The 21,889-nt window shown below is 49.2% G+C and overlaps 9 protein-coding genes across 9 annotated transcripts; 6 read left to right on the forward strand and 3 right to left on the reverse strand.

Moving 5' to 3' along the window:
• The first annotated feature begins 29 nt into the window (after positions 1 to 29).
• BC939DRAFT_449666 (uncharacterized protein) lies at positions 30 to 1,197 on the forward strand. The gene is made up of 2 exons (XM_051555414.1): positions 30 to 343; positions 438 to 1,197. Exons 1-2 carry the CDS (start codon positions 188 to 190, stop codon positions 774 to 776), a joined length of 495 nt encoding a protein of 164 aa, XP_051412777.1. The 5' UTR covers positions 30 to 187; the 3' UTR covers positions 777 to 1,197.
• Positions 1,198 to 1,210: 13 nt separating this feature from the next.
• Positions 1,211 to 5,364, forward strand: BC939DRAFT_449669 (dipeptidyl peptidase IV N-terminal region-domain-containing protein). The gene is made up of 11 exons (XM_051555415.1): positions 1,211 to 1,718; positions 1,814 to 1,907; positions 2,227 to 2,337; positions 2,429 to 2,535; positions 2,630 to 2,713; positions 2,815 to 3,764; positions 3,874 to 4,130; positions 4,221 to 4,290; positions 4,387 to 4,642; positions 4,745 to 4,973; positions 5,069 to 5,364. Exons 1-11 carry the CDS (start codon positions 1,377 to 1,379, stop codon positions 5,266 to 5,268), a joined length of 2,700 nt encoding a protein of 899 aa, XP_051412778.1. The 5' UTR covers positions 1,211 to 1,376; the 3' UTR covers positions 5,269 to 5,364.
• A 1,388-nt stretch (positions 5,365 to 6,752) lies between these two features.
• BC939DRAFT_138209 (P-loop containing nucleoside triphosphate hydrolase protein) lies at positions 6,753 to 8,882 on the forward strand. The gene is made up of 7 exons (XM_051550129.1): positions 6,753 to 6,766; positions 6,856 to 6,938; positions 7,047 to 7,124; positions 7,208 to 7,310; positions 7,402 to 7,825; positions 7,948 to 8,476; positions 8,573 to 8,882. Coding segments are annotated over exons 2-7 (1,326 nt in total). The 5' UTR covers positions 6,753 to 6,766; positions 6,856 to 6,936; the 3' UTR covers positions 8,763 to 8,882.
• On the reverse strand, positions 8,872 to 10,624 carry BC939DRAFT_502632 (Elongator complex protein 5; the record flags this gene model as incomplete). The annotated part of the gene is made up of 8 exons (XM_051560296.1): positions 8,872 to 8,954; positions 9,046 to 9,142; positions 9,233 to 9,346; positions 9,460 to 9,740; positions 9,845 to 9,949; positions 10,049 to 10,233; positions 10,337 to 10,408; positions 10,500 to 10,624. The coding sequence occupies 8 exons, from the start codon at positions 10,622 to 10,624 to the stop codon at positions 8,872 to 8,874; spliced, it is 1,062 nt and encodes a 353-aa protein (XP_051412780.1).
• Positions 10,625 to 10,870: 246 nt separating this feature from the next.
• BC939DRAFT_138203 (P-loop containing nucleoside triphosphate hydrolase protein) lies at positions 10,871 to 12,887 on the forward strand. Its single transcript, XM_051550128.1, has 8 exons — positions 10,871 to 11,063; positions 11,195 to 11,251; positions 11,367 to 11,541; positions 11,627 to 11,697; positions 11,796 to 11,882; positions 11,972 to 12,096; positions 12,228 to 12,359; positions 12,479 to 12,887. The coding sequence occupies exons 1-8, from the start codon at positions 10,940 to 10,942 to the stop codon at positions 12,842 to 12,844; spliced, it is 1,137 nt and encodes a 378-aa protein (XP_051412781.1). The 5' UTR covers positions 10,871 to 10,939; the 3' UTR covers positions 12,845 to 12,887.
• A 159-nt stretch (positions 12,888 to 13,046) lies between these two features.
• BC939DRAFT_502634 (vesicle transport protein) lies at positions 13,047 to 14,532 on the forward strand (the record flags this gene model as incomplete). The annotated part of the gene is made up of 7 exons (XM_051560297.1): positions 13,047 to 13,196; positions 13,296 to 13,351; positions 13,448 to 13,529; positions 13,632 to 13,775; positions 13,872 to 13,954; positions 14,052 to 14,268; positions 14,356 to 14,532. 7 exons carry the CDS (start codon positions 13,047 to 13,049, stop codon positions 14,530 to 14,532), a joined length of 909 nt encoding a protein of 302 aa, XP_051412782.1.
• BC939DRAFT_138212 (acyl-CoA N-acyltransferase) lies at positions 14,513 to 15,578 on the reverse strand. The gene is made up of 2 exons (XM_051550130.1): positions 15,339 to 15,578; positions 14,513 to 15,236 (listed from the first exon to the last, which is right to left on the reverse strand). Exons 1-2 carry the CDS (start codon positions 15,457 to 15,459, stop codon positions 14,737 to 14,739), a joined length of 621 nt encoding a protein of 206 aa, XP_051412783.1. The 5' UTR covers positions 15,460 to 15,578; the 3' UTR covers positions 14,513 to 14,736.
• A 257-nt stretch (positions 15,579 to 15,835) lies between these two features.
• BC939DRAFT_423276 (uncharacterized protein) lies at positions 15,836 to 19,858 on the reverse strand. Its single transcript, XM_051553122.1, has 2 exons — positions 18,369 to 19,858; positions 15,836 to 18,249 (listed from the first exon to the last, which is right to left on the reverse strand). The coding sequence occupies exons 1-2, from the start codon at positions 19,683 to 19,685 to the stop codon at positions 15,901 to 15,903; spliced, it is 3,666 nt and encodes a 1,221-aa protein (XP_051412784.1). The 5' UTR covers positions 19,686 to 19,858; the 3' UTR covers positions 15,836 to 15,900.
• Positions 19,859 to 20,565: 707 nt separating this feature from the next.
• On the forward strand, positions 20,566 to 21,815 carry BC939DRAFT_396505 (exonuclease; the record flags this gene model as incomplete). The annotated part of the gene is made up of 4 exons (XM_051552301.1): positions 20,566 to 20,726; positions 20,830 to 20,949; positions 21,044 to 21,305; positions 21,405 to 21,815. The coding sequence occupies 4 exons, from the start codon at positions 20,566 to 20,568 to the stop codon at positions 21,813 to 21,815; spliced, it is 954 nt and encodes a 317-aa protein (XP_051412785.1).
• Between the last annotated feature and the right edge of the window lie 74 nt (positions 21,816 to 21,889).

Raw genomic sequence — 21,889 nt, forward strand, 5'->3', positions numbered from 1 at the left:
CAGTCCAGAAAAAAGACGGACGGATATGACTCTTTTCACCCCATCGGATACTTTTTTCCCCGGGCCAGGCTGTGCTCTTTCATCCAGCCTTTCTTTGAGTGTGACTGACTTGCTTGTCACCAAACGATCTTCGCGCCACCAGAAACTGATCGCGTCTCCATCTTCACATCCCTCGAACCACCCGGCAATGGACACCCACAGCAGCAGCAGCAACGCCGCATTTCCACTGAGTAATAAGCAGGCAGCGCGGATAGTCCAGGGCAGGCACACCGAGGTCCTCGTCACCTCCTTTGTCGACAAGATCCTCATCCTCGTCAGTCAGTATGGCAAAGTCGGCAGTGTGGTATGTCCCTCTAAGCAAATGGAGCAATTGGTAGCCATATACACTCAAGCCTAGGATCTGTTTATTAACCGAGTAGAGTGAATTCGCCCTATAGATACATACGGCAGTGGACCAGCAGACTCTGGCACCCAACACAACGACATCCTCCTCAGACCTTGTTTCGACATCTTCGACCTTCTTGTTGGGAGCGGGATCTTCGGTCTCGAAAAAGACACAGCTCTACAACGTCTACGCCTCACACATATCCCAGATGATCCATCATCAGAACCCCGCCGAAACACGATCGGTGATCCTTTCCCTAGCCTTAGCGGTCCAGGAACCAGATTTGGAACGGAGTCCCACTCTGGAAGAGGAGCAGGACCAGCGCAGACAGGACCGAGATCTGTTTGAGAACGTGATCGAGTTGATCAACGAATGCAGTGTGTGGAATTAACTTATCAGGCACTGTTGAGCGTTAGTATATCGACATGCGTGCAGGGTCAGTTCAACAAACCAACCGACCAGAAAACAAAGATGCCCTCCCCCTTGATCTTTGATTCGCCTCCTCGCTCTTCCCGCTTTCAGAAAAAGAAAAAAAAAAAACGACGACGACGACGACGACGACGGCGACAACACGGTCATCAGTCAAGCAGCCCGGCATTAGACCTGCAACAGCAGCACGGACGAAGGAGACAACGAAGAGGGAAGAGGACTTTGCAACGCCAGTTAGCGAGGGCTAAGAAAGCATACCATGTACCATACCCTCAATCATGTGTGAACAATCCAAGCAAAAAAAGTAAAAAGAAGGGGGTACAAGTAATAATGCATCTGGAGGTAAACCAAAGGCCAACCCTGCAATAAAATAAAAAATGCGCTTTGTCCGTTTCAATTGAACCCCCTTCCTGTCCTTATCCTCTTTGTCCTGTCCTTCACATTCATCCGCACTCCTCCTGCTCCTCCTCATTCATTCCATTCCGTTTCTTCTTGGCACATTTCCCTCCTCCATTTCATCCATCGCTGATCCCTGTCTCCACAAGACTGAGTAGTCTCCGCTATGAACCTCGCCCGTCCACGTGGCGCCCATTACGAGATTCTGGCTGCAGACGACGACCAGGATTATAACGAGTTGCAGTCCGTCCTCACCTCAGACCAACTTGACCAGCAGCTGCAAGCTTCTGCACAAACCTCCTCGTCTTTGCTCCAAAAGAGACCTTCGCCTTCGCACTACCTCGGTGTTACCGACAACTCCTACGACGATGACAACGACAACTTCGACGACGACGACTGGGGCCACTACTCGTCCTCCTCCGATAATGAAAAGCCGTACCTCCGTACCAACCCTCGCTCGAGTCGCATGCCTGACTCACCCAATGCGCTCTTCCCTGACCAGCCCAAGGTATGATAGTTATCTCTATCTAGGACGCATACAGCAATCGACATACTGCAATGAGCATAATCCTTACTCTCTCTGCTGTTCACAATGGAATATAGCTGACACGCTGCAACCGTGTCTTTCTAAGCATCTTTGCCATATTTATTGTCGTCTGGGTCTCTTTTGCACTCTATCTCGGCATTGGTCGACTAGGTAAGGGCTACAGGACCGGCGTTGCCAGCGCAGGAAAAACGGGGTTTGCTGCTTTGTGTACCGTTATAGTTTGGATGGCAGTATTTACGGCGAACGCGACAGCAAGTGTTTGAACATCATCTTTTCCATAAAAGGATGTGTAATACCCATCAATGGGGCCTTTGAACTCGCTGGTTTTCCCACGAAAGCCTTCACCCTGGATGGGCGCATCTTCATCGAGTACTATTGCTGATCTACAATCTATCTACTCATCATCTACCATCACATCTCTTATATCTTCAATGCAATTCCTCAATTGATGTCGGATACCGCATTGCAGTCAAGCTGTCGCAGGAGGGTATGGCCAACATGCAGCCGTCCTTTCAGTTTGAGGATATGTTCAATCAGTCTTTTGCCCCGAAGTACCAAAGCCTTGCTTGGATGCCATATGGTAAAGTACAAGAATCTTATCGCATTGTCATAAAAAGTTGACTCTTGCCCTTGCTGAATGCCCCACGTCGCTTCGTTCCTGATTGCTCTAGGTGACGATGGCGTGTACTCTCGCATTAATGCCGCCGGTGACATTATCTTGACCAATGTTGATGGTTCTGAACCCAAGGTCTTCCTTCCGGGTGCCAATGTCACCGATGTGAGTGCTCATGATCATATCGTTGAAGCATTTATCCTACATGTCCATAGTATACCTACGTAAACTAACGCATTACTGTGTATCGAACAAACAGGCTCGTGGAAAACGAATTCCCTTCTTCTCTTTCTTCGTCTCTCCCGATGAGAAGTATGTTCTGCTTGGCACCGACCGTCGCAAGGTAACTTTCAGTGCTTAAATCGCGCCGGAAAGACAGAATATTGTCATAGTATTTTTCATTCACCTCCAACCCTCCCCGCTTCTGCAATTTCCTCTGAATAGCAATGGCGCCACTCCTTCAATGCCAGCTACTACATTTACAGCATGGAAAATTACCAACTTACACCACTTTTGGAATCGGCAGGCGAACCAGGAGTAGAGCATGTCGCATGGAGTCCTGTGGGCCACAGTTTGGCCTACGTTCAGAACAACAATTTGTATATATATCAGGATTTGGTCCACCGCCATCAGATTACCTTTGACGGCGCTGTCAGCATTTTCAACGGCATTACTGATTGGGTTTACGAAGAGGAGGTATATGCGTCGCCTTCGGCATTATGGTGGTCGCCAGATGGAACTGCAATTGCGTTCCTGCGCTTTGACGAGACTGAAGTCCCCGAGTTCCACTACTCCCTCTACATGGACAACCAGATCAACGCGCCAGCTTATCCCCGGGATGTTGTGATGAAGTATCCAAAGGTCGGGTTTCCCAATCCTATTGTGAATCTTCACATGTATAACCTGAAGTCTGCCCTCGTACCCACCACGGCACATCCGCTAGAGCCCATTGTCCTGGACGGAATCTTCGAGCCCAAGGACAGAATTATTGCTGAGGTCAAGTGGGCGACAGAGGGCTCAGACGCGCTCCTGGTGAAGGTCCAGAATAGGGTGCAAAACCACGAAAAGCTCGTCCTTGTGAACCCAACCACGCTGACAGGCAAGGTGGTCCGTGAATGGAACGCCGGCATAGAAGATGGTGGCTGGATCGATATGCAGCAGAGCATTCGCTACGTGGCCCCGTCCAAGTCTGTACCTGAAGGAGGATATCTTGACATTGTCAACAACAATGGATACAATCACATTGCGCTCTACACACCCATTGACAATCCCGCACCGAAGTGGCTCACCTCTGGAGAGTGGGAAGTCCAGTCAATTGCAGCTGTCAATGGAAAGGAGGGTCTGGTGTACTACATTTCGACCGAGAAGTCTAGCCTTGAGCGTCATTTGTACAGGTATGTTTTTAATATTGGAATTTGTACGGGTGGCACCAAGCTATTGTACCATTGCGAGGTATAACCATGATCTCCTGGTATTTACGACTCGATTCTTATTATTATACAGCGTTACCTTGGACTCGGCAGATCGGAAGTCACTGACTGACGTGACCCTGCCTGGCTACTATACAGCCTCGTTCTCGACCGGTGCAGGATACTACCTCCTGTCTTATCGGGGGCCTGACGTACCATGGCAAAAAGTCAAGAAGTCAGTTGACGAAAAATTTATTAGCGATGTGGAGGACAATGCCGTCCTCCGTGCTCTCCTGAACGCGACCCAGGTTCCTACCAGACGTTGGTCGACCGTGAATCTGAATGGCAGAGGTAGAAATAACGCAAATGCATCCCGGTTTTTCGTGTATCCTACTGCTGGTCAATTGGTTTGCTAATATATATGTCTCTATATCGCTGTAGAATGTAACTACATGGAGTTTTTGCCTCCTGGATTTTCGCCCGAACAAAAACATCCTGTTTTGTTCCAAGTGTAAGGTCCCATCCCTCTCGAAGCTATTTCTTTTCAAAAGGCTTATGATCCACGTCGACGACCCTAATACATATACTTTTATTCAATTCCTTGCAGCTATGGAGGTCCGGGTTCGCAGCTGGTTGATACCCAATTCCAGTTGGGGTTCAGCGCTGTCATGTCCACTATCGAGCGGCTCAAGTATGTCGTGGTGGTCGTCGATGGTCGTGGCACGGGGTATCGCGGTCGCGATTTCAGAATCAGCGTCGTCAACCAACTCGGCAAATTTGAAGTCGAGGACCAGATCGCTGCTGGCAAGCATTGGCAGACTCTATCTTACGTTGATCCAGACCGAGTTGCTATCTGGGGCTGGGTAAACAATGACCTGCGGGCATCTATTGTTCGTCTGCGCTACTTCCAGGCCTTCTCACTAACCAGCATTGCGTTTGACTATTGTTCGTATGATCATACATAGTCGTATGGAGGGTTCATGGCCGCCAAGATCACGGAAGCGAACAGCGGGGTCTTCAGAGCGGCCATGTCTGTAGCTCCAGTGACGGACTTCCGCTTCTATGATTCTGTCTACACCGAGAGATATATGAACCTGCCTACGACCAACCTGGACGGCTACGAGACGACTGCAGTGACCAATATGACCGGCTTTGAGAACTCGGACTTCCTCCTAGTGCATGGCACTGGTGATGGTAAGGCATCAGTTCTGACGCTTGTCTTTGTTATTTTCTTGTGCTGCCGCGGCGATACTTAACAAAGAACGATTATGCCTTGTGAAATATTGTAGATAACGTTCATGTCCAGAACGCGTTCGTACTCATTGACCGTCTTACACTGGCAGGCAACCACCGATACAAATCGCATTTCTTCACAGATAGCGACCACGGCATTCGGGCCCACAACGCCAACCACGAGATCTACTGGTTGCTCGCAGAGAATCTCTGGGAGACCATGGGCGGGTTCGTATCACCCGCTCATCACCATTAGACGTACACAATAATTTGCAGGCCCAATAAAATAACTCTGACGGTCAGCGGTGACTGGTTCAATACGATAATGCTGTGGTGTAAACGAAGTTCAGCAGGTAGCATACACTCGATCAGCGACAAAGTTATGCACATTAGACATGGATCTATTTGTCACTCATTCCACGGACAACACAGCAAGGTGCAAGGATGAGAACCTTTGCAGGATGCATCCGGTCACTATGCTGGAATTGCGTGTGGCAACGTTGGGCGTAGTCTCAGTCCAGGAAACCTCGCTGTTCAGCGGCGCCAGGATCTATCAACGATGCATCCCCAGCGACGACGTGTCCCAGGGCAGTATTAGCCTTGCACCTTGGTTGCAAAACAGGGCTTTGGAGCAGCAACTTCTCCATGTCCATGTCGACAATGCTCATGATAGCTGTGTACCTCGTAGGTCGTTAGGAGGAAGGCATCTCTTGGAATCTCACCTCGCTGGCCGTGTATGCTGACTTAGAGTTTCCTTCGTATCTGTTTCTTGGATAGTGGAGACAATCAAGAGGATTGTTGTCGCTCCCCTTCCTTCCAATATCAACCTTTTAAACCGGGTCAGACCAACCAACGGCACCAATGGAAATCTTATACGTGGCGCTCAACGTCATCGTAACTGGATAGAGAAGTCGATTAAACAGAGTATCGAGGGCCACCTGGTAACGTTGCTTACGCATTCTTTTTCGACTGATGGTTCGTCTTTGTTTACAGCATTCCTTATTCCTGAATGTCGGATTAACAAGCTTGGCCTCGATTCTGTCAAGAGCAGGCTAGTACTGGGTCTGTCATTTCAGCCAAGGTCAAGGCCCAGACATATCAATTCAAGGTTGTAGACATTCTATTCGAGACACCGATAAGCTCTCAAGTGGGTGTGATCGCTGAGGGCACCATTCTGGAGATTGATCAGGAACCTGTACCTAAGCAGATGGCACCCATTGTCTGTGGTGGTATGGGCACTCTCACGCAGGAAATCTGCAAGTTCATAGGTAAAACCTCGCATTACAAATCTGCATGGAAGTGCACGCGCAATCAACAACGTACACTGACGCTATTTGACATCATTCCGCTATTGAAATACATATGAAACATTAAAGTCGACTCTCTTCGCCACGCGGACGCTTACACGCGACTCAGCATACCCAACAAAAAGGCCGCTATTGTCACTGGTGTTGCAGGATCTGGCAAGAAAACCGTAGTGCAGTAAGTGGCAGTTAAGCGTTCGCCTCTTCTTTCTTCTTCCAGTGTTCCTTTGCATCGACTGAAAATCAAGGTCTGAAAACACGCTAGATTGTGCTGCAAATCCGTTGGCTTGCGCATATTCAAGCTATCTCTCTCTCGCGCCTTGTCAGACAGAGAAATCATAGAGTCTGACCAGGCGAAAGAGCTCTCGTATATTCGGACGGTGTTCGATATGGCATTGCAATCGGCTCCTAGCACTGTGGTCTTGCAAGACCTCGATGTGATCGCGAAAGGTACGGTGAAATGCATGATAACTCGCGATACCTTTTTCTACGCTACAATAAGCAAATACGGACGAGCATCCTTGGTTTATAAACAATAGATCGCGGAGTCGACTCTCAGCTTCTCTCATCTACAGTGTCGATCCTCTCCAAGGAAATGGAGCGCGCCAGGCAAGGCACAGATGTAAGTCAATAGGCGTATGAAAATAGAATACGCCACGAATACGGCAGCTCCTTGTTCGCAAACAAAGTACTCATATCACATTCAGGTCTTTGTATTCGCAATTTCAAGGAATCGGACAAAACTCCCCGAAATCTTTTTGAAGCAGGATGTTTTTCAACACGAATTTAAGATCCCAGTGCCGGTCAAGTAAGGATTCCTTTGGTTCATTTGTATCTGACAGACGAGATGAGACCATAAGAATGAGCCACTTATCCTTGAAATCCCTTTAGGACCCAGCGTGAGGATATTCTGGAGGCCCTATGCTCTAGTATTGCCAGCATTGCTGCCTCAGATAAGAAAACAATCAAGTCCACGGCTTCTCGAGTAGCGCTGGTAAAGAGATCAACTTCTGGCCTATACCACTCAGCTCCTCCTTTCAACTCTCTGACATCTCTGCTCGATTCACATTTGCCGTTGAGGCTAGACATCTGCAGGATATGTCGCTAAAGACCTACGGAACCTTTGTCGTTCTGCACTGTTACATTCACTGAGGCAGAACGATGGCAGCATACCGTTAGATCACGATGTTGTGTCACCGACAGCAAGTCTTAATACCGACACCAGGGGTGAAGGGCACCAGACAGGCGAAGACTCTGTTCACGATTTTCATCATATCCAAAGATCGCTCGCGTGGCAGGATTTTGCCTACGCACTGGAGACATCCAAGCCCTCACAACAAGTCGAATTCGAAACGCTTGTTCGCCCACGCCGTGGAATCCGACATGGAGGCTACTCTACTCTGAAGAAGCGAGTTCATCAGGCGATTCACTGGCCTATCTTTAACCCAGAGACCTTCAAACGGATAGGTGTTAAGCCGCCCATGGGATTATTGCTATACGGACCTTCAGGTACGGGCCCCGTATTTTTATTTTATTTTTTTTTATTTTTCATTTTTTACATTTGCTGGCCACAGATGAGTTGGTGATATAAAGGACATGCGCCTAAGCTATTTGTGAACAATCACATTTAGGCTGTGGTAAAACAATGCTCGTTCAAGCGCTGGCTGCAGAGTCCAATATGAACTTCATCCCAATTAAGGGTCCAGAGATCTTTTCTAAATATCTCGGCGAAACAGAGGCAACGTTGCGGCGACTGTTTGCTATGGCGCGGCAAATCGCACCATGTATCCTTTTTTTCGACGAAATGGACTCGATCGGCGCCAAACGCGGTTGGGGAGGAGACGCGGATAGTAGTGGATCCAACGGCGTGAATGAGCGAGTTCTGAGCACGTTACTGAACGAGATGGATGGAGTTGAAGAGCGTACAGGCGTATTCGTGATCGGCTGCACGAACCGGCCGCAGGCCGTAGACGATGCGCTTCTACGACCAGGACGACTGGACCAGCTCATTTATGTTGGATACCCAGGGCTGCAGGATCGCTTGGAAATCATTGAGACCATTGGTGAGCGGATACCTCTTCCAACGGATAGCGAAGCGAGATGCAAGCTTGCTAAGTTGACTGTTGGCTTTTCGCCCGCAGACTTGGATGCGCTCTTTCGGTTAGTACTCACAGTATATCTTTCAAAAATCATCATCGTCAGCGTTGATCGATACTAACGGTAGAATCCCTCAACATGGTATTGTTTCACTTTTAGAGAGGCTGCTATCCTCTCTCTTCGACGAGACATTGCATCGCAGAGGGTAGATCTGAAAGATATCGAGCAAGTCGTGCACACGATGAGCCCATCCGTGCAAGCACGCGTCAACAAAAGTCCACAGCCCGATGCGGACGACCACGATGTCATAATTCCAGACCAATATCGACAGTTTCAACAAGAGCGGTAGCGGCTCCCCGTTCCGATATTATTGTCAATAAATATACATTTTGTTCGTCGAATCTCAGTGACCCCTTTATTAATATGTGGAAAAAGAGCTGTACAGCAGAGCGAGGAGCTTAAATGGTCAAGTCGTCGTCCGGATCATCGTCATCAAAGTCGTCTCCTTTGTCTGGCTCGTAGTAGATGGCACCTGTCGATTCTGTAAAGCACATATTCACAGAAATAAAATGCTAGACGAGTAAGTTTCTATGTAACGTATCTCGTGACAAGTACAAAGTGTAGATACGCACCTTGTGTCTTTAGGTACGGCAAGACTGTGTCATTTTTCGCTCGTCTCTGTTCCTCAGTCAGGTTGAGGTTAAACGACAGGTTCGCAGCAGGATCCGCCTATAAAGGGGCAAAATTGCTCAGGTATAAGTGGTTGAAAGAGAATTCTTACGTGCGGCGGGAGTTGCGCTTTGATGCCACGTAGCTTACCGTTTGAGATTCCTCCAGGTCTAGCTTTTCAATATCCGGCATTTCTCCAACGACATCCCAGACATTCACGACAACTAGTTCTCCAGTAGGCGACTCCAAGTGGTACGCGTTGGTCTAATTGGAATAAAGGCGTCATCGTCAAGTCGAAATCAGCGAACTATATCCTGGAGAAAAAAAGAAAAAAAAAAGCCCCTGCAAGCCTTCATTGTCGCAGCCCATGACTGTACCTCTCTCGCCACTTTTCCGGACTTCCTCTTATGCTCGATCTCGCAGATGGCAGAATCCCATGCGTTGCCGTGCACCGTGAGGTAGCAAAATTCGTTCCCTGCTACCATTCCACGTCGCAAATCCTCCTGATCCTGTCGAAGAGCCTCACTGTTCGTCAAAGTGATCAATGTTGTGGCGATGTGGGCCAAGCCATTAGCCGCAAACGGTTTTGAGGCATCCGGAAAGAAACTATCGGCATCCGGGACATCCTCATGATATACAGCAATTATACGAGACGTATCTAGCATGCAAATGGAGAACGCATACGTGGGCTGGTTAAATACGGACTCTTGGCTCCCTATTGCCGAAGTGTTTTGTAGAGAGTTTGCGTGATATGTGGGATACCTGTCAAAAGCCCTGTAATTGAACGGATTAAATTAAATGTGTCCGGAACGGAGGCAATCAGAAACTGTGAAAGCGAGTCGAAGTAGACTGTGAAGTTAGAGTTCTCTATCAAAGAAGGTTAAGGGCGTTTTATGGTGAGAATCAGCGCGCAAGCAATCCAGTAGTACGACAGAGATAAACGATAGTTAAAAAATGCAACCTTACGAGAGGAGATGAGCTCCATGATGACTTTGGTCGCCCTTCTAATGTTCCTGAGACTAGTAGGGATGATTTTGGTGACATGCGACTCTGCAGCTGTTCGGCCAGAAGCAGAGCTTATCTTTGATATTGATGCTTGATATGTGTCGGTCCATCCCAGAGGATTGGAGTAACAATCGACGATGACTTTGCTATAACGATGTGTTAACAGAATGTGAGGTAAGGAACGTGTACACCATACAAAAATGACTGATGGACACATGAAGATCAACCAGGTGTTTGAAAGCCGCGTACAGATGTGAACCCTTAACCAAGGATAAGAGCCGATCAGGAGCTGTCTCTGCACAGACCAGGACAATGGTATGACTATCAAAAGGCGCAAAATTAAAGGAGAACGTTAACTGCCATGTCGAGTTCGTGCGCAGAAAATACTCTAAACAATGTGAACGATTTATACTCTGTAGGTGTGTTGCCTAACAATTCCAGGCCAAGGACTTGACCCGACTGCTCGAGCGTGTCCTTGACAAGGATGAAGGGCGATGTCTCCTTTCCTGTCAGGATCTTTTCAAGGATAGGCGCCATGTCTGTTATGGTGCTGAATCGATATGCTGGCGCTTTCCTCGATATGCCGTCAATGCCTCTGCGCTTTCCTATCCAACGCGGCGTCTAGTTGTTGTCCTTGGGCGCAAATCGGTCCTGCCACGAATCAAAATGGAGGTTGAATGAAAAGAGAAATGTCATGTTGAAACACGGAAGATCACAGAAGACTGGCGTGACTTCGGTCTGTGTCTTAAAAGTTGGTGGCAAACGAAAGCCCGTTCTGATCAGCAAATCCCACGGCCATCACTTCCACAGAGTCGCCTTGCCATTAAAGCAGACGCAGCACATGAATTGACCATGGCTGCATCAAGACCCGCTGTGACCCTTCGGTTGTCAGCCGGTCTTAGGGAGAAAGTGCTCCGATCTGGCTATAGCACCGTCGCAGATCTCTCTTCTGTCCCTATTGAAGACCTCACCTCAGGTACCTACTGTATTAGCTATTCCAGTGCAAGAAGCATTGTCATTCTTGTGTCCGGGCACGTTATTTTCGTACTATTGTGGGGTCTTATTAACAAAGGAAATGTCGCTACCGTGTTTATGTTTTATCCGTAGAACTCAAATTGTCTCCAAAGCAGACGCGTGAATTGCAGAACCAACTGCATCCTTCATGTAAGAATCATACAAATAATGGCCAGGCTTAGGAATGCTTCAATGGTCAGGCGCTAATGGCTCCTCTGCAACATGTATGACGCCGTCTTTATAATAATGGCATCAAAATCATTAGCCGTGTCCTGGGTGTCGATCACCGCTAACCAGACATTGGAACAAGAGAGGAAATGGACCCCTATCACTACATCCAGTAAAGCCCTTGACAGTCTCTTTGGAGGGCAACAAGGATTTCCCCCAGGAAAAATAACTGAAATATGCGGGTTGCCGGGATCGGGCAAGACCCAACTGGGGTATGTTTGTCTTTCTATCCGCACAATGGGAAAATCCCATGTAATAACCGCTGCTAACAGTCTTTGCGAGCTTTGTTATGTGTAGGCTGCAGCTTTGTATAAACGCACAGATGCCACGTTCTGCGGGAGGCGCAGCTGGAACTTCTATTTTCGTGGGTAGGTGGTGAGGGCTAGGAATACGCCAGGAAGCCGACAACTACGATCAGCAGTTTTGCTCAACACGATCTTATTTCACTCTGTTCGCACCATGATAGATACCGAAGGCAGCTTTGTAGCTAAAAGGGTAGCACAGTTAGCTGTAGCTTGCTCTGATAGTCTTCACGAACTTGATGACAGCGCTGGTATGTATCCATCTAAACCATGGCATTTACAATCATGATACGTCGATCAGATGCTAAATACAGCCAGTATTTTCTTAATACGATAGAAGGCATCCCGAATGCCATAACTACGGACAGTCTTATGCAAGGAATTCAGTATTGTCGAGTCCATAGCCCTGTCGAGCTCATAGCCATGACCAGGATACTGAGTGGGATTGTGCAGGCGCATCCCAAGGTAAACCCGTTACTCCACGATAACAACGGACTCATCTAAATTGACGCTGATCTATAGTCTTCTGTCAGAGTAAGATAGCTACAGTTAATAATGCAGTCGCTATTTTTTTACTTTATTGTTTTCGTCCTCAGACGAAGCTGATTGTAGTAGATTCAATTGCATTTTTGTTTCGGTCCAATTTCAGCGACATGAATATGCGGACAAAACTTATCGCAGCTCTAGGAAGACGGTTGGCGACAATAGCGCGCGAACATGACATCGCAGTACGTGCGGTTGGGATGTCGATTTCTCTTGTCGATGCTTTCCCAGTAAGCAAAAATATGCTTGATATCGTGCGTATCTAATGCTATTCTGTCTACCTCACCCGCGAATAATCACCTAGGTCGTTGTCATGAACCAAATGACCACCAAAATAGAGTCGAATCAACTTCAAAGGGTGCAGCAAACACATGAACAGTCTTCGGGCAGGGTCCATCCAGCACTGGGCGAAACATGGGGCAACATGTGCACTCACCGTATACGACTCTATGTTCATGCGGATGGGCAGAGGACCGCCAGGCTGTTTAAATCACCAACAATCCAGGAACAAACTGTGCCGTTTCGGATTATTAGTGGCGGCATATCCGATGTTGAGGACACGTCGGAGCAGATCCCCAGCAGTCCAACGGGTGGGGAAGCTGAGCTTGTCCTTGCCCCTGAGGAGGAAATGATTTTTTGGGAGCCCATAGACGCGCCAGCAAGCCCATAGAAGAACTCTCGAACATAAACGACCACATGGTCCGTGCGATTCATGTTGTAATTATTTTGCGCCATTTTTAGGCCACTGCATCATCAACACGTTTATCATCCATTGGAATCAACTTTGACTTCAGGAACTGGATCAACAATACGGACGACAACAATCAGAGCCACAACACCAAAGAGCATCTTGCGTTATAAAATTAAGCAATATGCCCGCAGCCAATATTCCACCAATGGTCGCCACCTCATCGCCTTCAGCTCTCGAGGTGAATCTGCGTCGACTAATGGCAAAGTGTGATGCCAAGGTCCGCAGTTCTGACAAGATTCTCCAGGGTTCAGACAGGACTAGATACGCAACGGTTAGTCGCTATTGTTGCTCCCGTTCCTCACGACATTCGTGGCGTGCTAAGATGTGCGACATATTGACAATTTCTATACCCGTTGGACGCTTCACATAGAATATTAAGGTGTTAAAAGAAATGTTGATGGACCTGGAAGACGAACTTACGAAGAAGTACGACGCTTACGACCTCTTTCACGCAATATACTTGGATAAGGCGATTGTGGGACTAACGCGCGATGTTCGATTTCGTTATGTGTTGAACCATAGCGGCAAAGGAGATATCGACGCTCTAATGGAATATGAGAAAAAAATCGAGCAATTGGCAAGCGTAGTGGACGGATCAGCGCCGGTAAGGATATCTGCCATTCCAATAACATTACAGAGATGAAGATGAATTGCGTTATTCACGAGCGCTGACTATTTATCGCTTTTTGGTTCTATCGACGCTTAGATAGTATCAGGCAACAAGGGCCTTGTGCAGGTGAGGATGATACCACCTGTATCACAGACGCCTGACGCGTTGGCTCGCGGGATCAACTCAGCTCCAAGGAGGATATCACAGCATGTATTGGAGCCCAGTCGCGAAGACCTCCATGTAAGGGTTCGATCACACAGTGTCCGGTTATTGTCTTAACAATACTCTGTATTTGTAGAGAACGATACTTATATATACGACTTGACTATTTTATAGGGTCAATCAAGTCGCTCAAGCAAGGAACCGGACTTTTCAACACCAAATAGAGCCGATGAACTGTTGGGACTGCGAGAACGGAGGTATCTATTGATGCATCAAAGAAGATATCGAATACCCGGCCTTTTGTTCTCTCTGTCTCTTTATCTTACATACTTCGAACTGCAACGCCGCCACTAGATCAGGAAAGGATACCAGTCAGCAGCGACAGACGGATGGCTTAAGGATATCGGACGCACGGGACCCCGCTCCTGACCAACGGCAGATCGAAGCAGCCTTGCAGAATGATCGCACCCAACGTGAGGAGATGGAGGAGGGAATTTCCAGGTTGATGCAGCAACTTCGACACAACGCCATGGCGATCCAACAAACTCTGACGGATGAACAAAAATCCGGGGTGAGTTACGCTTGATATCATCGCCACTTTTGACACTTTGCCAGACAATTTGCTCACAGCAACTTCGCTGTCGATTCTCTGTAATAGATCCTAGATGATGCTGATCAGGCGCTGGATAACAACATCTCGAGGCTGGGCAAGGAACGGACAAGACTTGAGCTATACTCAAAGCAGAGCCGCAAAACCAAATGGATGATTTGGGGCATTGTCCTGGGCGTCAGTGTTATGTTCGTATTCATGTTCTTCGTTATCCGCATCTTTTAGAACAGGCCGTTTTACACTTTATTTGTTGTATTCTCTTTAAAGCTCTTTCTCCTGGGTAGCGTGGTGCATACTACAAACAATTTCGCAGCTGTCTACACCCCTCTTAAATACAAAGCGTCGCGGCATTCGTGTAAATCTGGTACTTTATTACGATTGCGTGTATGTCTTCTATATGTACTATACATTCGATACAACATGGACTGTTCACAGTGCCATCCTCAGCACAGTAAAATGTACATCCTCTTGCTTTGTGCGTGCCTGATCCGGGTACGGAACCTTTTCGCCATAATCCACAAACCCAATGCGCTTGTACCACTCCGCCAGCTCTGTCCGTTGAAACAGAACATAGACCACCGCCTGTTTGCGCCCCATGGTCTCCTTTGCATACCGCAATCCTTCCCGGACAAGCTTACCGCCAATGCCTCTAGATTGCTGTAGAGGATCGACCGAAATCAGACCCAGAAATATCTGGTTCTCTTTTGGCATCGTCTCCAAATAACTCGTTGCGTGCCCATCCTTCTCATATTCCCCAAAGTCCGGGTAAAACTCGGCGGGATCAAGTTGGATGGTTCCTAGAAGTTGATTCGTCTCTGAATCAAATGCCAGGAGCAACAGGTTGACCTTGTCATGTAGCACATCTTTAACTCCCTCTTTGGTGATACGCTCTTCCTTGATGAGATGTGTCTCATGGGTCCATCCGGCATCTATATTTTCACAAACGTATCAAACCAGGCCATGAACTGTACAATTGAGTAATCAAAGATACATGACAGAGCTGTGCGCCTTCTTCCTGACTCAGAACATACCTGAGCGGTAGGCGGCGTTGACGATACGGTGGATCTCATCAACATGCTGCATATCCTGCTCTGGATCCGCCCTTCTCACGAGCACGGCGGCAACAGCTTTCTTTGTGTCTGAGGCGGACATGGTGAATTGACTGCAGATATGAAGGGAGCTGTATGGCGTAAAAGCGAGACTGGGGGGGATGAGAGATGGAGGTGAAAGGGATGAAAATGAGATGCGTGTGAGGGAAAACGGCCAAAGACGAGTTATGTATGGTTCCTGACCCCAAAAGGAAACGATAATTCAATTGGCCACAAAAGTATGCGACGCGACGCGCAGATTTTTCATCCTCAGAGGCCGATCCGCCCCTGAAGACGCGTCCACGAAGTGCCTATGTTTCAAGGTTAGGAGAAATTCCTTTCGATCCCTTTCCCTCTCTGCCTATCTTTTTTTTTTTTTTTTTCTTGGCATGGTTGGAAAAAAATCATAATTGAAAACATTACGGCGCATGATTATCAATGGGAAGATGCGAATGCGTGTTTATTAGAATGCAAAAAAGAAGAAAAGAAAGCAACTCCTTCTTATTTAGTAAACCTCCAGGACGTAGCGCTCTCCCTCCTTCAACTTGTTCACAATACGGTTAGCGTCAATCTCAGCGCACTGCTCGCCATCCATAAAGCTCTGAACAATCGCATCCTTAACATCGCCAGCGGGCCAGGTTGGTCCGCACAGGTAAAAGTGGCCATTCAAATGGCTGTCGAGCAGGTACTTGTGCAACAGCTTGCCATCTTCGTTCATCTTGTGCTGAATGTAGATCTTCTCCTTCTGGTCGCGAGAGAAGGCCAGGCGCAGATGTGTCAAGAGACCATCGGCGTGGTATGCCTCGAGCTCCTCGCCGTACAGGTACTCATTTGATCGGTTACGCGATCCAAAGTAAAGGATCATAGGCCCAACTTCCATACCCTGAGCCTTTTGCCAGGCACGTTCCTGGATAAAAGCGCGGAAGGGAGCCATTCCAGTTCCCAAACCTGCCATGATGACCGGCTGGTGGGGCGAGGGGGGCAGGGTCATGACCGAGGGCTTGATCGACACTGTCACCTTGGCACCGACTCCCAGCGAAGTTAAGTAGCGTGTGCACTGACCAAAGCGTGCCTTGCCCGAGGGCGCAGCCCACTCTACGGCGACGACCAAGAGATGCACAGAGTTGGGGTGGGCCTTCATCGAAGACGCGATCGAGTAATGACGGGGCTTGATGGCTGGCAGCATGTTGATGAGATGAGGAATAGAGGGATGGGCCGAAGGGAACTCACGCAAGATGTCTGCATGGGTCAAGGTCTCGTCCACACGGTCCTTGAATTCGGCAGCTCCCTCGGGCGAGATAAGGTACGACAGGCGCTCCTTCTCGGTGGCATTGGTTGCATATGGAATCAGATCAGCATAAAAGCGCTTCGAAGGACGGCCAAAGAGATCCAAGGTCTGCTGCAAGATCTGGAACAAACTGTTGGTCTGGTGACGGGGGAGAGTGCCCTCGGGCGCGTTCTTGGCCAAAGCGCGGGGTACGACTACGACCGTCTCGGGCTTCTCGCCGTAGAACTCGATAAAGTCGAGAACCTCCTGAGTGTCGTTCCAGCCGTGGATTCCGAGCGCATCACCGATCTCATAGCGAAGTCCAGTGTCAGTAGTGTCAAACTCGAGGTGGAAAACATTGCGATCGTAAGTGCTGGGAGTTAAGCGGCGATTCTCGGTGATGGTGACCAGATAAGCGTGACCCTCGTCCGACAACTTGTGGTTGGTGTCGTACGCCTCCGAGAACAGGAGCTGCCAGGCAGCTTTGTGCCAGTTCGAGGTCTTGGCCAGGACGGCCTCGCTCTCCTCTGCGACCTCGACCTCGGCCTCGGTGCTGGGCGCTGAACCATCGAAGGCGTTGACGGTGGAACGGATCGTGGGCTGCACACGCTTGGGGAGAGCCAAGGCGGCCTGGTCTGCCTCGCCGAGCTCGATCGATAACCAGTTTGCATTCTGGGGCACCTCAATAACCTCCTTGTCGACACGCTCAACCAGGGTTGAAATCAAATCCTTGAGCACCTTGGCGTTCGAAGTCTCGTAATGGCGCTCGATCGACTCAAAGGCGGCTTCGCGCAAACTGGAAGAATGAGTCTTCAGGAAGGTAACCTGTCCAAGGAGGGTCTTGCCGGCTCCAGAGAGGCCGAGCTCCTTGGCAACATGGGCGAGATCGATCAAGAGCACCTGGATCTGCTTGGCACCCAATGTAAATCGGAAGGCAGCTGACGTCTTTGTTTCGAGCTCCTCCACACTCCAGGGGGCATTTAGAACGAGGACAGCTCCTGCCTTAAGCGAGTCCACAACCCTGTACTCGGCCAAGACGGACACATCCTGGACAAAGGCGTAGTCAGCCAAAGCAGACTCTGCAAACTCAACGGTGTGGGATTTTGAGTATTGAAGACGGGTCTCGATGACAGTGCTGTGACGATAGGAATTGACGCGTGAGCTGTGGTGGACACGGTGGCCGAGGGCAGTCTGGAAATGCTTGGCAACGTGAGCAGAAACAGCGGCAGAAGATGCTGTCTCCCAGAAGATGACCTGGCTCACATCCTCCTGAGCATGCTCTTCATCGGCAACAACAGCGGAGAGGTCCAATTTGCCCTGCGAACCGGCAGCCTGGCGAACAAGGGCCTTGAGCCAGCCTTGAGAGAGGACAGAGCCATACGATCCGTACTTTGCGTCAACGACAGTGGGACGGCGAACTCCAGTCCAGAGATTGAAGGAAGCCGAGACGTCCAGGAAGATGGGGCCATGAGCAGCAGTGCTGGCGACAGGCTCAACGACGACAACGGTCTTGGTAGTCAAGGGGATAGCCTTCAAAAAGTGAGAGAATGACCAAGGACGGTACAGACGGATGTTCAGGACACCGACCTAAGGATAAGACATGCAGCACATTGGGTGAATGTTAGCATACGGTCGGTCGTGTGAGATACGGTAACAGGCGCCAAAAAAAAAAAAAAAAAAAAAATTCAGCAGCAGCAGCAGCATACCTTCTCGCCCAAGTTCTTTGCAACATTGTAAGCAGGGCCAAAGACGACGACGACGGTCTCAGGACCTTCAGGGCCAGTGTACTCAAAAGCCTTGTAGCGACGACCGAGGAGGGTAGCAGCCCTCTCGAAAATGTCCTCGATGCCAGAGACGAGAGAACCCTCATCGTGGCCCAAAATCGACTTGTTGTGCTCGTGCTTGATGAACGCAGTAACATCCTGATCCTTAGCGGTCTTGATGGCCTCGACCTGCTGGCTGGTCTGCACTCCATCCAAGACATGGATCACAGACTGGCTAGTTCCTGAAGCAACAGCATGGGCGAGGATTGAGATGTCGTAAGCCTCCTGAACAGAGTTCGAGGCGAGGTACAAGAGACCGGTCTCGCGAGCGACCAGCACATCCGAATAGTCGCCACGAAGAACGTTCAGATCAGCATCAACGGACTCTGCAGCGACGTGGAAGACGACGGGGGTGCTGGACTGAGCAATCTGGTAGAGATTAGGGACCATATTGACAATGGCGGCCGAGGAAGCCAAGGTCGAGAGAGTACTGCTCCGGGATTCTTGAGAGGCAACGGCACCGAGTACTGCGGAGGCGGCGTTGGAGCGAGTCGACATTTTTAAGACCTGAGGAACGAGGGCTCCACCGGTAGCGTTACTCAAACCAGCCTTGGACCACTGCTCCGAGGAATGTCCAAGATAAGATTGAGAGGAGGTTGAGGGGTAGACGAAGACGAGATCGCTGAGGGAGTATGCGACATGCTCGACAGCAAGGTTGCCGGAGACCAGCTGGAAGAGGTCAGCCTCGTTCTGGATACCGAGCGAGAGGTTGGATCGGACAGAGAGTGTGAGCTGATCGAGATCGTCGACAACGGTTACAGCCGAGGAAGGGCCCTCGGAGCTGGTGACGGAGACATTGTCGTCCTCGTCGGAGACAGTGGTCCTGGTGGTGGTGATGATAGTCTTTTTGATGGTGGTTGTTGAGGAAGAACGAATCTGGGCCAGGATCTGAGTGAGCTCCTTGGAGGAGGCGGTGGTGGTTGCAGCAAGGGCTGTAGCGAGATCGTTCAGCTGGGCGTAGTTGAGGGCAGCGAGCGAGGAGACAGAGATCTGATCGAGGAGCTGGTCGAGACGGGCGAGGGCGAGCTGTTCCTGGTTCTCGTCGAGGTTCTGAGAGAGAATGGTCTTGCGGACGAGATGCAGGTTCTGGAGGGCCTTGTTGATCTTTTGGGAGGGGTTAGCAGGCTCTGGGACGGGCGAAGCGGGGTCCTTGCTGAAGAGGCCCGCGGTGTTGGCGAGCGTATGGAGCACCGTCAGCATGCTGTAGGGAGGTAGAGAGGGAAGAGCGGGGAGAGGAGGGGGAGGAAGGGAGGAGTGAGGGTGAAGAAAAGGAAAAGAAAGAGAGGAAGAAGAAGAGAAAGAGGTGTGAAGAAATAAGGGTAAGAGAAGAAGATAAGATAGGACAAAGTAAAGTAAAGTAATGTGAAGTGAAGATGCTTTTGCGATGGGACCAGAAGAGATCGCGCCATCGCACGCGAGAAGACACCCATTCATACGATTTGTTATTAATCAAGAAAGATATACCGTGCGAGAGTGAGCGGGAGCACACCACATCAGCGTGCCCTCTCCATCCTATTGATCGATATCTCGACCTTACATATCCTGTTCCTCTTCGTCCCCATCCTCATTCCTACGCATCGCCACCTCCCATATCTTATTCGTCCATCGACAGCTTCTTCCGCTTCGCCCGAGAGGATTACAAAAAATAAGTCTTTTGAGTGTGTCCTGATTGGATGGATGTGACAGCGAATCTACGGATGATCGCGACATCTTAGGGAAAAATGGGCAAACATTCTTAAGACAGCACACTCTCTTACTGGAAGGCATAGCAAAAAAACTCTGTTAATGAGAGACGTGCATGTGTGAAGGCCTGGCTAGTTCCCCTTAACGGAATCGGGAATCGGTCGCGTCTGAGTTCAAGCGCGTAGAAAAAATAGAAAACAACGTGCTGCAGAGGCACATCGCCACCAAACAGCAGCCTCCTTCTCATCACCAACACACACGTACCTTCTTCACGCAACTTGCACATCCATCCAACGCCCTTCGCTCATACCTAAAGGCACCTTTCGACAAGCGAAAAAAAGAGAAAAAAAAGCATCGTTCGCATATACATCCTTAGGACCCAGTTCATTAATCCATTATGGGGATCCAGGGTCTGCTACCGCTGCTAAAGTCCATCGAGAAGCCCGTTCACCTCAAGGACTATGCAGGACAGACCCTTGCAGTCGATGGCTATGTTTGGCTACACAAGGGAGCATTTTCTTGCGCACAGGAACTATGTCTCGGCCAGCCGACCCAAAAGTAACGAGCGCAACTCGATCTCGATTTCAACCATCGCCTATTACGTTTGATGTGGTTCTCTCAACTCATTCGTTCCTCTTGTGCTCAATGTCTCTCTCCCTAGATATATCACATACTTTATGCGCAAGATCGACATGTTCAAGTTCTTTGGCGTCAAACCCTACGTTGTCTTTGATGGTGGCTATCTGCCCTCGAAAGCCGCCACGGAACAGGAGCGTCTGAGGTATGTTTTTTAAGAAATAGCCTCTTTCGTTGAATGGACTATGGAACATGCAATTTGTTGACCAACGATCTACACTCCGTTTATAACCTTATAGCCGTCGGGAGGAGAGCAAAAAGGCGGCCATGGAACTTCTTCACTCTGGAAAGTCAAAGCAGGCGCAGGATCATTTTCGCAAATGTGTCGATGTAACGCCCGAAATGGCCTACGCGGTGATTCAGGCATTAGAGGCTGCCCAGGTAGACTTTGTCGTGGCACCATACGAGGCAGACGCTCAGATGGCATATCTAGAAATGAAAGGCTTGGTGCATGGGATCGTCACAGAGGACTCGGATCTGCTAGTCTTTGGCTGCAAAAGAGTATGTCTCTTTCGTCTCTTTCGTGGTATTCACAAAGAAATCCGCCATCATCGACCTACATTGTTGACCATGGCCCTCTGGTGTAACCATGCAATATAGGTCATCTTCAAGCTGGATCAATACGGCTCTGGGATCGAGATACTGCATGAGAACCTCAGCATGGTGCGCGATATCTCCTTTCACGAATGGACCATGACCGAGATACGTCACATGTGCATCCTCGCAGGTTGCGATTACCTGCCATCAATTCCGGGTATGGGTCTCAAAACCGCGCAGCGGGTTCTTCGACGCTTCAAAACATTCGAACGGGCTATCAAGCACCTCCGGATGGAGTACACGGGCGCAAAGATCAAAGCAGACTATGAAGAGGCGTTCCGGAAAGCAGACTTGACCTTTCTGTACGCCCGCGTATATGACCCTGTCTCCCATTCAATGGTACACTTAAATGCCGTTCCGGAGGAGCTCGAAGAGCTTGTTCAAACCGATGAGTACGACTTCCTAGGACCGTAGGTTGAGTAGCATCATGCTAATAGTTTGGAAGGCAATGTCACCATCCTGAAATGGTATGAATGAAATGTGTTAAT

This window comes from Gamsiella multidivaricata (genome assembly GCF_025024155.1).
Source record: "Gamsiella multidivaricata strain RSA 2152 chromosome Unknown BC939scaffold_28, whole genome shotgun sequence".
Classification (NCBI taxonomy): domain Eukaryota; kingdom Fungi; phylum Mortierellomycota; class Mortierellomycetes; order Mortierellales; family Mortierellaceae; genus Gamsiella; species Gamsiella multidivaricata.

Coding starts and splice junctions, on each gene's coding strand:
- BC939DRAFT_138212 (XM_051550130.1), bottom strand. CDS start 15,459: ATGTCCGCCTCAGACACAAAGAAAGCTGTTGCCGCCGTGCTCGTGAGA. Junction 15,237..15,338: donor CAACGCCGCCTACCGCTCAG/GTATGTTCTGAG, acceptor GTGAAAATATAG/ATGCCGGATGGACCCATGAG.
- BC939DRAFT_449666 (XM_051555414.1), top strand. CDS start 188: ATGGACACCCACAGCAGCAGCAGCAACGCCGCATTTCCACTGAGTAAT. Junction 344..437: donor ATGGCAAAGTCGGCAGTGTG/GTATGTCCCTCT, acceptor TTCGCCCTATAG/ATACATACGGCAGTGGACCA.
- BC939DRAFT_138209 (XM_051550129.1), top strand. Junction 7,125..7,207: donor AAGATCCCAGTGCCGGTCAA/GTAAGGATTCCT, acceptor AAATCCCTTTAG/GACCCAGCGTGAGGATATTC. Junction 7,311..7,401: donor CGGCTTCTCGAGTAGCGCTG/GTAAAGAGATCA, acceptor CGTTGAGGCTAG/ACATCTGCAGGATATGTCGC.
- BC939DRAFT_423276 (XM_051553122.1), bottom strand. CDS start 19,685: ATGCTGACGGTGCTCCATACGCTCGCCAACACCGCGGGCCTCTTCAGC. Junction 18,250..18,368: donor CAAAGAACTTGGGCGAGAAG/GTATGCTGCTGC, acceptor TCTTATCCTTAG/GTCGGTGTCCTGAACATCCG.
- BC939DRAFT_138203 (XM_051550128.1), top strand. CDS start 10,940: ATGGCTGCATCAAGACCCGCTGTGACCCTTCGGTTGTCAGCCGGTCTT. Junction 11,698..11,795: donor TGGAACTTCTATTTTCGTGG/GTAGGTGGTGAG, acceptor GCACCATGATAG/ATACCGAAGGCAGCTTTGTA. Junction 11,883..11,971: donor CGAACTTGATGACAGCGCTG/GTATGTATCCAT, acceptor ATACGATAGAAG/GCATCCCGAATGCCATAACT.
- BC939DRAFT_449669 (XM_051555415.1), top strand. CDS start 1,377: ATGAACCTCGCCCGTCCACGTGGCGCCCATTACGAGATTCTGGCTGCA. Junction 2,338..2,428: donor CCTTGCTTGGATGCCATATG/GTAAAGTACAAG, acceptor TGATTGCTCTAG/GTGACGATGGCGTGTACTCT. Junction 4,131..4,220: donor CGTGAATCTGAATGGCAGAG/GTAGAAATAACG, acceptor ATATCGCTGTAG/AATGTAACTACATGGAGTTT.